Source organism: Salvelinus alpinus, chromosome 1 (genome assembly GCF_045679555.1).
Source record: "Salvelinus alpinus chromosome 1, SLU_Salpinus.1, whole genome shotgun sequence".
Classification (NCBI taxonomy): Eukaryota; Metazoa; Chordata; class Actinopteri; order Salmoniformes; family Salmonidae; genus Salvelinus; species Salvelinus alpinus.
The window spans coordinates 85315937-85330023 of NC_092086.1; the positions used below are offsets into that span (position 1 = coordinate 85315937).

The window sequence follows — 14087 nt, forward strand, 5'->3', positions numbered from 1 at the left end:
CTTTTTGTAGTTAATAAATCCAATGTGAAACGTGATACTTATAGTATCCTTTACTAGCATTGTTAAGGATACTATAATTTATTTTTCTCTAATAAAAAGTCTCTCCCCCTAATTTCTAAAATAACGCTTGTAACGTTGGTAGACTAGTAGACTATGCTTTGGAAGGGGAGGCACTGGCAGGCAGGCAGACACTGGAATACAATTCATTTGAACTAGATTTCCAAGTTGTCCTTCAACCACCTGTTCTTCCATCTTTTTGGAGTCTCAAGAGTTGTGCAGGTTTGTTTTCCAACCCAGTACTACTAACACACCTAATTCAACTCAATCAAAAATCAATCTTGATGATAAATTGATAGATTGACCAGTTGAATGATTGACTGACAGGTTGGTTGATTGATTGATTGCCTCCCTTACCAGTTTCTGGAAGAGGTGTCCGACGGCGACCTTCTCATCCCACTGCTGGATGTGAGGGAAGAGGGCGTCGTAGAACTCCTTGTGGATCTCAAAGATGTCTTGGATCTTATAGAAGATGGTCTCTACCTGCTGTATGGTCAGCACCGGCTGGGACGTGGTGGCTGTCGCCTTCAGGGGGCGCATGGGCTACACACACACAGGACACACACATTCAGTTAAGAGATAGTGTGTGTTTGTGTGTGTACCGGTATGTGTGTATACCTGCACTGACGCTTTCAACACATAAATCATCATGATCCTGGGCGGTGCTCAGCAGTGCTTTATTATTAGGGGTGGGCGCTGCAGCATGACCAAAGACTGGAGAACAGAGTAGAATAGAGCTGAGATGTTCCTTTTAGTACTGATGGAAACACAGCTCTGAACAGACCACGATTACAGATCGAGCCAAACATCCCAAAATGTTGTTAAGAAATGTTTGCGCAGGCACCAAGCCTGAGCACTACAGTGACATCACTGCTCTTCTTTTTTTGGATTTCACTCCGGATAGCTAAACTCTTATCTGTACTTGATAAGCCAGGGACTGGCGGATGATCCCAGGCTTATCAAGTACAGATAAGAGTTTCAATATCCTGAGGGAAATCCAAACAAGAGGAGCAGTGATATCCCGAATATTTTCCCTCCAATCAAAACAGAATCACACCACCACATCATTCATGTGTTGCTATAAGGTCCTCCATCTACACATCCCGGTTGAAAATCAGTGTCATAACAATAGTGTTACTATTCAAAAACGATTCATAAGCTTACAGCATGGTAGCTTTCATAAGCAATGCTATGGGCTAAATGCCCTGTGTTGACCCATTGTAATAAACATCCGTGTTTATGATTCATAGGCTTACAGTGCCTTCAGAAAGTAACGAGTGGAGGACAGAGGAGCCTCAAAGAAGAAGTTACAGGTCTGTGAGAGCCAGAAATCTTGCTTGTTTGTAGGTGACCAAATACTTATTTTCCACCATAATTTGCAAATAAATTCATTAAAAATCCTACAATGTGATTTTCTGGATTTTTCTTTCTCATTTTGTCTGTCATAGTTGAAGTGTACCTATGATGAAAATTACAGGCCTCTCTCATCTTTTTAAGTGGGAGAACTTGCACAATTGGTGGCTGACTAAATACTTTTTTGCCCCACTGTGTGTGTATATATACAGTGGGGAGAACAAGTATTTGATACACTGCCGATTTTGCAGGTTTTCCTACTTACAAAGCATGTAGAGGTCTGTCATTTTTATCATAGGTACACTTCAAATGTGAAAGACGGAATCTAAAACAAAAATCCAGAAAATCACATTGTATGATTTTTAAGTAATTAATTTGCATTTTATTGCATGACATAAGTATTTGATCACCTACCAACCAGTAAGAATTCTGGCTCTCACAGACCTGTTAGTTTTTCTTTAAGAAGCCCTCCTGTTCTCCACTCATTACCTGTATTAACTGCACCTGTTTGAACTCGTTACCTGTATAAAAGACACCTGTCCACACACTCAATCAAACAGACTCCAACCTCTCCACAATGGTCAAGACCAGAGAGCTGTGTAAGGACATCAGGGATAAAATTGTAGACCTGCACAAGGCTGGGATGGGCTACAGGACAATAGGCAAGCAGCTTGGTGAGAAGGCAACAACTGTTGGCGCAATTATTAGAAAATGGAAGTTCAAGATGACGGTCAATCCCCCTCGGTCTGGGGCTCCATGCAAGATCTCACCTCGTGGGGCATCAATGATCATGAGGAAGGTGAGGGATCAGCCCAGAAATACACGGCAGGACCTGGTCAATGACCTGAAGAGAGCTGGGACCACAGTCTCAAAGAAAACCATTAGTAACACACTACGCAGTCATGGATTAAAAGCCTGCAGCGCACGCAAGGTCCCCCTGCTCAAGCCAGCGCATGTCCAGGCCCGTCTGAAGTTTGCCAATGACCATCTGGATGATCCAGAGGAGGAATGGGAGAAGGTCATGTGGTCTGATGAGACAGAAATAGAGCTTTTTGGTCTAAACTCCACTCACCATGTTTGGAGGAAGAAGAAGGATGAGTACAACCCCAAGAACACCATCCCAACCGTGAAGCATGGATGTGGAAACATCATTCTTTGGGGATGCTTTTCTGCAAAGGGGACAGGACGACTGCACCGTATTGAGGGGAGGATGGATGGGGCCATGTATCGCGAGATCTTGGCCAACAACCTCCTTCCCTCAGTAAGAGCATTGAAGATGGGTCGTGGCTGGGTCTTCCAGCATGACAACGACCCGAAACACACAGCCAGGGCAACTAAGGAGTGGCTCCGTAAGAAGCATCTCAAGGTCCTGGAGTGGCCTAGCCAGTCTCCAGACCTGAACCCAATAGAAAATCTTTGGAGGGAGCTGAAAGTCCGTATTGCCCAGCGACAGCCCCGAAACCTGAAGCATCCGGAGAAGGTCTGTATGGAGGAGTGGACCAAAATCCCTGCTGCAGTGTGTGCAAACCTGGTCAAGAACTACAGGAAACGTATGATCTTTGTAATTGCAAACAAAGGGTTCTGTACCAAATATTATGTTCTGCTTTTCTGATGTATCAAATACTTATGTCATGCAATAAAATGCAAATTAATTACTTAAAAATCATACAATGTGATTTTCTGGATTTTTGTTTTAGATTCCGTCTCTCACAGTTGAAGTGTACCTATGATAGAAATGACAGACCTCTACATGCTTTGTAAGTAGGAAAACCTGCAAAATCGGCAGTGTATCAAATACTTGTTCTCCCCACTGTATATATATATATATAATGTCCAAACAATTGGAATTGGCCACTCGTGGACTCCAATCAAGTTGTAGTGACATCAAGGATGACCAAAGGAAATTGGATGCACCTGAGCTCCATTTGGAGTGTCATAGCAAAGGGGTGTGAATACGTATGTAAATTTGACTTCTGTATTTAATTTTCAATAAATCTGCAAAAATGTATAATAACATGTTTTCACTGTCATTATGGGGTATTGTGTGCAAATGGATGGGAAAAAATACATTGAATCCATTTTTTATTCAGGCTGTAACACAACATTCAGTGCCATGAAAAAGAATTTGCCCACTTTCTGATATTCTTGATTTTTGCATATTTTTGATACTGAATGTTATCAGATCTTCAACCAAAACCTAATATTAGATAAAGGGAATCTGAGTTCACAAATAACCAAAACATTGATACTTATTTAATTTATTTAATTCACAAAGTTATGCAACTTATCCCCTGTGTGAAAAAGTTATTGCTCCTTTACACTCAATAACTGGTTGTTCCTCCTTTAACTGCAATGACTGCAACCAAATGCTTCCTGTAGTTGTTGATCAGTCTCTTACGTCACTGTGGAGGGAATTTGTCCCAGTCTTGCATAGAGAACTGCTTTAACTCACTGACATTTGTGAGTTTTCAAGCATGAACGGCTCATTTCAAGCCTTGCCACAACATCCCTATTGGGATTAGGTCTGGACTTTGATTAGGCTATTACAAAACTTCAAATGTGTTGCTTAACCATTTTCATGTAGACTTGATTGTCTTGCTGCATGACCTAGCTGCGCTTCAGCTCACAGACGGACGGCCTGACATTCTCCTGTAGAATTCTCTGATACAGAGCAGTATTCATGGTTCCTTCTAGTAAGGCATGTAATCCAGGCCCTGAGGCAGCAAAGCATCACTAAACTATCACACTACCACCCCTATGCTTGACTGTTGGTATGAGGTTCTTCCTGTGGAATGCACTCCACAGCGACGTGAGAGACTGATCAACAAACTACAGGAAGCGTTTGGTCGGAGTCATTGCAGCAAAAGTTAAGTGGGCAATTACTTTTTCACACAGGGGCATTGGGTGTTGCATAACTTTGTTAATTAAATAAGTACGTAATTGTTGTGTTATTTGTTCACTCAGGTTCCCTTTATCTAATATTAGGTTTTGGTTGAAGATCTGAAATATGCAAAAGTAGAGAAAATTAGAAAGGGGGGAAATACTTTTTCACAGCACTGTAATGTGGAATAAATTCAATGGGTATGAATACTTTCTGTAGGAACTGTATGCTGTATCCAGATAGGTAAAACACTACCATGGCAGGACGAAGCCGGACATCATTGTTTTCAATGCGCTGGGCTGTGTGTGTGTGTGTGTGTGTGTGTGTGTGTGTGTGTGTGTGTGTGTGTGTGTGTGTGTGTGTGTGTGTGTGTGTGTGTGTGTGTGTGTGTGCGTGTGCAGAGTGGCGCTGGTCGAGCAGGTGGAGTCAAACCAGATAAACACAACCACCATTCATCACCATCACCTCTCAACCAGGAAAGCGTGTGTGTCGCCAGACCTGCAAGGCCCACTGAAATCTTGCAGGACACACCACAACACACAGCCGTCCATCCAGTCCTCTGCCCTGCACCACTCCACATAAAACTGAGGTAGATATATATATATATATATATATATGTGTTTTATTGTCACATACACCAGGAGAGGTGCAGCGAAATGTGTTGTTTTACAAATTAGGGTTAAGTGCCTTGCTCAAGGGCACAGATTTTTCACCTTGATGGATCAGGTATTCAAACCAGCAACCTTTCGGTTACTGGCCCAACACTATTTAATTTTAGATTTGAAACTTAATTTAACTAGGCAAGTCAGTTAAGAACAAATTCTTATTTACAATGACTGCCTACCCCGGCCAAACCCAGACGATGCTGGGCCAATTGTGCACGGCCCTTTGGGACTCCCGATCACGGCTGGTTGTGATACAGCCCGGGATCGAACCCGGGTCTGTAGTGACACCTCTAGCACTGCGATGCAATGCCTTAGACCGCTGCGTCACTCAGGATCCCGTTCTAGCCTAACCGCTAGGCTACCTACTGCACTCGTAACTGGTGTTCCTGTTTAAGACCCTGGTTTGTAATACTGAACCCATTTTACAGTTGTGCAGAGACAGGCAGGATGTGATATCAAGCTGCAGTTGCATGGGGTACACAGTCATTGTGTTCTCTGGTTCAGGATACGCTTGGCCTTTGTTCTGTTCTAAATATGACTGACCACTAACCACTAATAGCACTTACAGAGATGAGAGCACAGCTTCTCGAAAACGCATAATGCTTTTAGGAACCCAGTCTCCCATGCGGCTCTACTTGGAGCCACCATGGTGCCGACACACTGGCCTGAGGGCTAATGCTGTCCAGCACAGTTGCACACAGACAGCACTACATAAAGGAAAGGAGGGAGCGGGGTTAAGTCCGCCACATCGTGTCCTTGATAGTGAGTGTGTGTGTGTGCACAGACGCCTCACCAGAAGCAAAGCCTCCAGCTGGTTGATGTAGATCTCCTCACTGGCTAGGAAGCCAGACAGGACCAGTTTCTTCATCTCCAGACCCTTTTCGATGTCACCCTGCAGAGACACCAAAAGAAAAGGACATCAGTCATACATGCTTCTATATACTACTATGATACTACAGTATGTCAAAACAGCGGTGGCAGGGCATGGTGGTGTTCAACACAGTCCTGGAATAAACACATTGGCTCTGTCTGTAGGGCCAGAGCCACGTGCACAAACACTATGGACTGGCTCATAACTTTAAGTGAGGCCTCTCACTGGAAAGGAAAGGATCCAAGCGGATTCAAGTCTTGACGGGAATTTTTGTGTACTGTGTACATAGCTTGTATGAGTGTACATATGTTTGTATTTGTACAAGAGAGGCCATTTTCCTGGTGCCCTCTACTCTCCTCCCACAATTAGTCATGGGCACTAGGCAGGCAGAGGGCAATCGAGTCCAAGTGGAGGTGTTTGTTTTGGCCCTGAGAGACAGCGAGGGAGGAGGTAGGAAGAGAGAGTGTGAGGGAGAGTGTGTGTGGATAAGGCTGGGCAGGTTCAGACCCTCCTTGTTAAAGCAGGACCAGGAGCTCACCCTGTCTGCTGTCCTACTAAACCACACCTACAATCACACACACCAGGGGTGCGTTTCAAAACGAGCCTTCAACAGGTGACACACACGCAGTGTACACCCAGAGAGCACAATGTAAGCTACAGCCCTAGACAGGTGCTTTCGTTTGATCAAAGGGCCCGGTTCTGACAATACAAACCCATATTACAGTTCCTTCCGACTCATGTGGCTCTCAGGGTTGAATTAACTAGTTTCATTCCTCCTGTTCCTTAAAAGTAGTCAGTTTGGATTTCAGTTACAATACTATTTCATGTGAAAGGAGAATAGTAGAAGACTCAACAGCCAGATCACATGAATTAATAAAATACTGGCTGTTTATTTTAATACCAAACATGTCTGGGAAAAACAATAAGGCTTTATTTTCCTTTTGGAAACATGACAGAAATGGTACAGTTGTTGTATTGCTCAGTCTTGGGGAAGTCCCACCCAGAAGACTAATAGCCTGTAAACCAAATTTAGAGGCTTTTTGAGCACTTCCATTTATATGCTTTAATTTAACTTTATTCACACTAAAACTTAAAGTGGTAATCTGTGATTGGTCCATCCATTTTTGGAATTCTAAAGCAATGATATCCATTGATTCTTGAAGAACGGTCATACCCCATCAGAAGCCAAAATATAAGCTTGTTTTATTCCATTGTTTGTAAACAATGTAATTGTAAACAAATGCTGTATAGCTTGAAAACATGGTTCAAATTATCATACATACATTTCCATACATAGTTCTGTCTACGAATATGAGAGTGGTTACATTTCTTCAGCCCCATCCCTGAGCTTTTTACCAAAACAGGGGTGGGAGTTATTTGTAGTTATTTGAACTGCAGATTGCCCCTTTAAGGAAAACAAGAGACTGTGTTCTCATAAAACCTGTTAGATGAAACTTTTTGACAGGGCCTAGTAGTATAATGTATTATTATAGCGTACTGTCTCTCTCACCACACCCATAGAACTCAAGGGTCAACTTAATGACCAACCACACAAACTAGTCCCATGGCTCTTATAATGTATCTACACCAACCATTTTTAAAGATATTCTCTGGTACTTTGTATACTTTTTTGCCAGTAGTTCTGAAAGTAGTGCCCACGAGCCAAAAGGTGGTCGCCAAAATTTGGATTAATACATCACAAATGTGCTGATATGTGCACCACGTCATTGCTCTCTCTCTCTCTCGCTCTACTGTGTGCGAGTCTTGCTAGCTGTCAATCAAATAGTGAGGGGCTGTAGCTCATTGGCCAAAAGTCTAATTGCTAGGGTGCAGGCCCACTTGGGGGTAAATGTAGGGGAAATGGTGCCGCACAACTCCGAGAAAACAGGCGCTTTCGAACTAGGGATTTCCTGGCTAACTGAGGTAAAACAGTAATTCTGCTCATAGAATAAGTATGAACTACACATTGACACATCCAGCCCAAAGCGGGATGTTTAAAAAAGACTTACTAGCAGCCAAAGTACCGGAGCATGTCTTTAACATATAGCTGCAGTCAACAGGTGAAGGTAACAAAGGAAAAGTAACATATTGTATCAGAGCAAACAGACAAATGATACATGTAAAACAGAATCTTTGATACCACCTGACAACTGTTGAGGAGGCTGTCTACTGGGAATTTCTGCTGAATTGTGTGTGTGTGCGTGACTGTGTGTGTTGTGCGCAGAATGAGTGGAGACGGGAGGTGGATTAATTATTAACAGGAGCAAATCCTTCCCATGTAATCAGCAGGCAAAGATGAGCAGAGGCTGATAAGAGACAGGCAGGGAGACGGAGTACCAGGGGTTCACACTGTACAGTGACCTCACCTTATTAACCCCAATGACCTCACGGATCCGACTTACACCAAGTCATCACAGTGATGGGACATGGGAGGTTTCACTTCCACTGTTAAGGGTAAGAGGTCTTACTAGTTAGTGGCATCAGACTGAACTACCAGAACTGAGTACAGTCGCTCTCTTACCAGGTCCTACTAGGTCTGCCTTGCTTAAGAGATTATCTCAATGAGACTAACCTGGATAAATTATGCTAAACAAAACCTTCATCTAGCGCTGACTGCTGATAGCTACTTCATTGAGGACAAATGTACTTACTATGCCTGTGATATGTGGTTGTCCCACCTAGTTATCATAAGATGAATGCACTAACTGTAAGTTGCTGTGGATAAGAGCGTCTGCTAAATGACTAAAATGTACACTACCGTTCAAAAGTTTGGGGGCACTTAGAAATGTCCTTGTTTTTTTGAAAGAAAAGCACATTTTTTGTCCATTAAAATAACATCAAATTGATCAGAAAAACAGTGTAGACATCGTTAATGTTGTAAATGACTATTGTAGCTGGAAATGGCTGATTTTTTATGGATTATCTACATAGGCGTACAGAAGCCCATTATCAGCAACCATCACTCCTGTGTTCCAATGGCATGTTGTGTTACCTAATCCAAGTTTATAATTTTAAAAGGCTAATTGATCATTAGAAAACCCTTTTGCAATTATGTTAGCACAGCTGAAAACTGTTGCCCTGATTTAAAGAAGCAACAAAACTGCCCTTCTTTAGACTAGTTGAGTATCTGGAGCATCAGCATTTGTGGGTTCGATTACAGGCTCAAAATGGCCAGAAACAAAGAACTTTCTTCTGAAACTCGTCAGTCTATTCTTGTTCTTGGAAATGAAGGCTATTCCATGCTAGAATTTGCCAAGAAACTGAAGATCTTGTTCAACGCTGTGTACTACTCTTCACAGAACAGCGCAAACGATCTCTAACCAGAATAGAAAGAGGACGAGTTTCAGAAGAAAGTCCTTTGTTTCCGGCCATTTTGAGCCTGTAATCGAACCCACAAATGCTGATGCTCCAGCTTCAAGGCAAAAGTTTTCAGCTGTGCTAACATAATTGCAAAAGGGTTTTCTAATGATCAATTAGCCTTTAAAAAAAAATTGTAAACTTGGATTAGCTAACACAACGTGCCATTGGAACACAGGAGTGATGGTTGCTGATAATGGGCTTCTGTACGCCTATGTAGATAATCCATTAAATAAATCTGCTGTTTCCAGCTACAATAGTAATTTACAACATTAACAATGACTACACTGTATTTTTGATCAATTTGATGTTATTTTAAATGGACCAAAAAAATTGCTTTTCTATAAAACAAGGACATTTCTTAGTGACCCCAAACTTTTGAACAGTAGTGTAAATGTGTGCCTCTAGGCTCGACCAGGATAGTGCACTGAGAACGGTGCTCCTCTAGTAGTCCTAATAGGAGTCAGGATGACTTAACAGGTTGCCCAACGCACTGCTGAAGGAAACAGAGGTGGCATCGGGGTCCTTTCCAGGAAATGCTGTGGTGTTTCTGATGGCCACGCTTAGGCAAATGGAAAATGAAACAGAGCCAGGACTTCCTACAGTAACAGTGTGCTAATGCAGGCTTTAGAGCAGTTTACAACGCTGCACAGTGCTGAGGCGGTTTGACAGGTTTTCCACTATATAGGGCTTTTATTCTGCAGACAGGCAGCAGACTGACAAGCACTGTGACATGAAACAAAACACACACACACACACACACACACAGATGTGGCTGAGCTACTGAAGGCCAGGCTCAGGTTCTGTGTTCTGTGACGTGGCAGTGTGTTTGTTTGCACAGAGGTCTATGTTATTTCATGAGACCAAAGAAAACACACTGAAGTCACAGTAACTCCTCTCTCCTAAACATTGGCCTCAAAGCACTCTGCTTGTAATCATCCTGAGCATTCTGGTAGACACACAAACAGATAAATATGCCTATAAAGAGCCAGTAGACTCTTGTGTAATTCCCAGGCCCAGTGTGAAGTAGTGCAGGTTGAGGACAGACAGGAAAAACTCTTCTCCAGAGGGCTACTGTATGTCTGGAAGACGCTCCCGAACCTGTAGGCACAACGTTGTGGAACTTTCACATATAAATATATTCTGTGGCACAACAAACACGCCTTTCTGACATGTGGAATAAGGAATTACTGATTACATTTCTATCTGCAGCGGTCCACAACATTTGGGTACTAAGAGTTTACTAAACGTGACCTAGGAGTTTACTAAACGTGACGTAGGAGTTTACTAAACGCGACGTAGGAGTTTACTAAACGCGACGTAGGAGTTTACTAAACGCGACGTAGGAGTTTGCGCACCTTTTCTAAGAAACCTGCCTAGTTTATGACTTAGGCATGTACTGTACAGTACTCAACAACGCTGAGTTCAATGTTCTTTTCCCAATCACAGTGATGCACTGGTTATTGTGTTATAGCCAGGTGACTCAGCTGGTAAGAGGCTGGCTAAAAGCAGCACTGTCTTTCTTTATCAGTCCAACTCAACATGTAGGAACACACACACACACACACACACACACACACACACACACACACACACGTCAGTCAGCGTGAGGGACGTCACTTAAAGTTTTATACTGACGCCATAGTATAGGCCTAGCCTGCATTGGCAGTTCCTTCCCCGTCAGATCATTAGGCTGAGGACAAATCTGAAATGGCACCCTATCGCCTACATAGCGCACTATGCGATCAAGCCCTACCTGTAGGGACACACACGCTTCATGGTCTCACTGTCACACACATCAGTCAGTGCGACTGACGTCACTGAAATCTTTATTCTGACAGCATTAACTTCCTCTCGTTCTCTTTCTCCTTCGTTCCATCCCTCCTCTCCCCAGAGATAAATACGACGTGACAGGAGGAGAGTAAATCTGGTTCAGACTGGAGCATGTCTCCACCCATCAGGTTGAGGGGTCAGTAGGAGCTCTCTGGCCAACACACACAACCCTTTCACAGTGGTCTGCAAACACTCACACAGCACGCAGTGAGGCCACATTGTGAAAAGACACCAATAAGCCAGGCACACAGTAAAGACCTAGGCTGTGTATGAGTGAGCAAGCAGTGGTGCGTTGGCAGTTTCTTCCTGCTGTCAAATCCTGTTTCAGTGGAAGGCTGAGGACAAATCTGAAATGGCACCCTATTCCCTACATATGTGTGTCTACCCTATTCCCTACAGATTGCACTCTACTTTTGGCCAAAGGCCTATGTTGTCAAGCCCTATCTGGTCAAAATAAGTGCATTATATAGGGGACAGGGTGCCATTGTGGACGCAGCCTGAGACTCACCCTGAACTGCCTATGGACAGGAGTCATCAGCATGTCTCCTGGTGGGAGTGGACTCTCCAGGTCCATGTCTCCTGGTGGGAGTGGACTCTCCAGGTCCATGTCTCCACACTCAAACACATTCTCATCCTCATCCTCCAGCACTTTGTCCAGGTAGCACAACACCTTCTCTTCATCCACCTCCATGGTCCTCCTAACAAGGCCTGCTCCCTGTCTTGCTCCTTCTCTCCCTTCCTTCTTCAGGCTTCTCTCGGCCTGACCTGGCACATCAGTCCTTCCTCCAGTGCAGAAAGCCGGTATAGTCCTTCCTTCAGGGCCCACAACCCTCCTCAGCCCTCCTTGAAATACGTAATGTTCTGCTGTTTAGTCTCTCTCACTGTCTGTCTTTATTTTCTTCCTCTTCTTGTTTCTTATCTTTCTGTTAAGAGCCAGATAGCCTTTAGCTGGAGCTCCACTTCATTCAGCTGTTGCTGGTGTTGTGCGCAGCAGACACACACATACACACTCGCTTCGTAACACAAACGAACATGAGGAGAGAGCCCCGCCTACCTCCTTCCCTTCCCCCGTCTTCCTGGTGTGTGTCACTGTTCTGCCTCTGTCGATGAGGCCTCCCCCCACCTCCCCTCCTCTATCCACAGCAACGGCCAGAGAGCACAACCCCCAGTCACTTCCTCACAGGGTCTCGCTCTCTCTCACTCTCTCTCTGAGTGAATGCTGTTCTAGATGTATGTAATTATAGGTCAGAGTTCAGGTGCCGTTTCCTGAATATATAGAGGTTTCTGCACAAGCACAGAGTAGGCCTATAGAACGATGGCTTCGTGACCAAATAAACATACCACATAAAAAAGAGAGGAGTGACGCATCACCACAAGAAACATCACCACATATATAGTAGTTAAATGAAAATAAATGGACATAAAATATAAAGCAGCTATTTCTGTTATGATATAAAAAGACAGCCAGCACTTGGAATTAAAAAAGAACTTAAAAAATACTTTTTCAGCAGTCAAACTGATCTTTCTGACTTCCAGTGTGATCTAGTGATGAAGATCAGAGTGCATAACATAAAAGACATTAGTTATTATGTCCGCATGCGTGAGTACACACACAGGGCGCTCTTCAGCATTGCTGAGCGTGTATTTCCAGCAGGGTGGAAACTTTTACACTTATTTTAGTTGGTTTTCTCCTAATAGACCCATGGCCATGCTCCCTTGTTCAGCACAACCAAACAGTGAGTCAGTGACTGGACAGACAGACAGACACTTATAACAGGCCTGTGGAAAGGACCTCCCACTGTCCAATAGCCTTCAGACTCCATGGAGAGGGACTCAGCGTCGATGAAAAGATCTAGTCAATGAGAAGTACTATGGGACCCTGTTAGACATAGGGGACACTGACACACCCAAAGTAAAATCCAGCTATGGTCAAATCACACACACTTCTACTGTTAGGGGTTGTATTAATCATTTTACAACCTGCATTTCACAAGAGAAAAGCATTAATAGCTTTTCAGTTCTGCAAATAATATCATATCTTGTTCTCTCCTCTATTGACCATACCAAATGTAATGTGTCTGCACACTTGTATCAAATTAATTGAGGATATTACATTTAAAAAATAATGTGAAAAAACAGAAAAGAAGCAGCAAACAGATATCTAAAAACACTATCTCTTCTGACCTCAAAACAGAGAAATGGCTTCCTGCAAGTCATGAAGAAAAAATATTTGGGTTTGAGTGTTTCCCCTTTCCTCAGAGCTCTGCAGGCCAACCAACCAGAGGTCAACATGCTGATCATGTGACCTGAGGCAGCAGTATTGCTGACATAAAGCAGAGCAGATTGTGAGATTTAAAAAGTAAAGATAAAACCTGATGGAACTGACTGAGACACACAGGGAAATTATTGCTACTATCTCCCAAATATATATATATACACATTTTGTTCAGTGTGTGTGTATATACAGTTGAAGTCAGAAGTTTACATACACTTAGGTTGGAGTTATTAAAACTCATTTTTCAACCACTCCACAAATTTCTTGTTAACAGACTATAGTTTTGGCAAGACGATTAGGTCATCTACTTTGTGCATGACAAGTAATTTTTCCAACAATTGTTTACAGACAGATTATTTCACTGTATCACAATTCCAGTGGGTCAGAAGTTTACATACACTAAGTTGACTGTGCCTTTAAACAGCTTGGGAAATTCCAGAAAGTGATGTCATGGCTTTAGAAGCTTCTGATAGGCTAATTGACATCATTTGAGTCAATTGGAGGTGTACCTGTGGATGTATTTCAAGGCCTACCTTCAAACTCAGTGCCTCTTTGCTTGACATCATGGGAAAATCAAAAGATATCAGCCAGACCTCCACACGTCTGGTTCATCCTTGGGAGCAATTTCCAAACACCTGAAGGTACCACATTCATCTGTACAAACAATAGCACGCAAGTATAAACAGCAAGGGACCACGCAGCCGTCATACTGCTCAGGAAGGAGACGCGTTCTGTCTCCTAGAGATGAACATACTTTGGTGCGAAAAGTACAAATCAATCCCAGAACAACAGCAA

General features: G+C 43.2%; 1 protein-coding gene across 6 annotated transcripts in view; it reads right to left on the reverse strand.

Moving 5' to 3' along the window:
- Window positions 1-14087, reverse strand: part of LOC139532320 (active breakpoint cluster region-related protein-like) — a 218784-nt gene that overhangs the window by 105774 nt on the left and 98923 nt on the right. For 4 of the 6 annotated variants that reach the window (XM_071329793.1, XM_071329784.1, XM_071329800.1 and 1 more), the window contains exons 3-4: window positions 5750-5848; window positions 415-600 (exon numbers count right to left, since the gene is read on the reverse strand). In XM_071329793.1, coding sequence (XP_071185894.1) covers window positions 415-600; window positions 5750-5848 — 285 coding nt within the window. Of the gene's footprint in view, window positions 1-414; window positions 601-5749; window positions 5849-11525; window positions 12051-14087 lie in introns of those variants that run through there. The other 2 variants (XM_071329834.1, XM_071329805.1) reach the window with 1 other exon arrangement.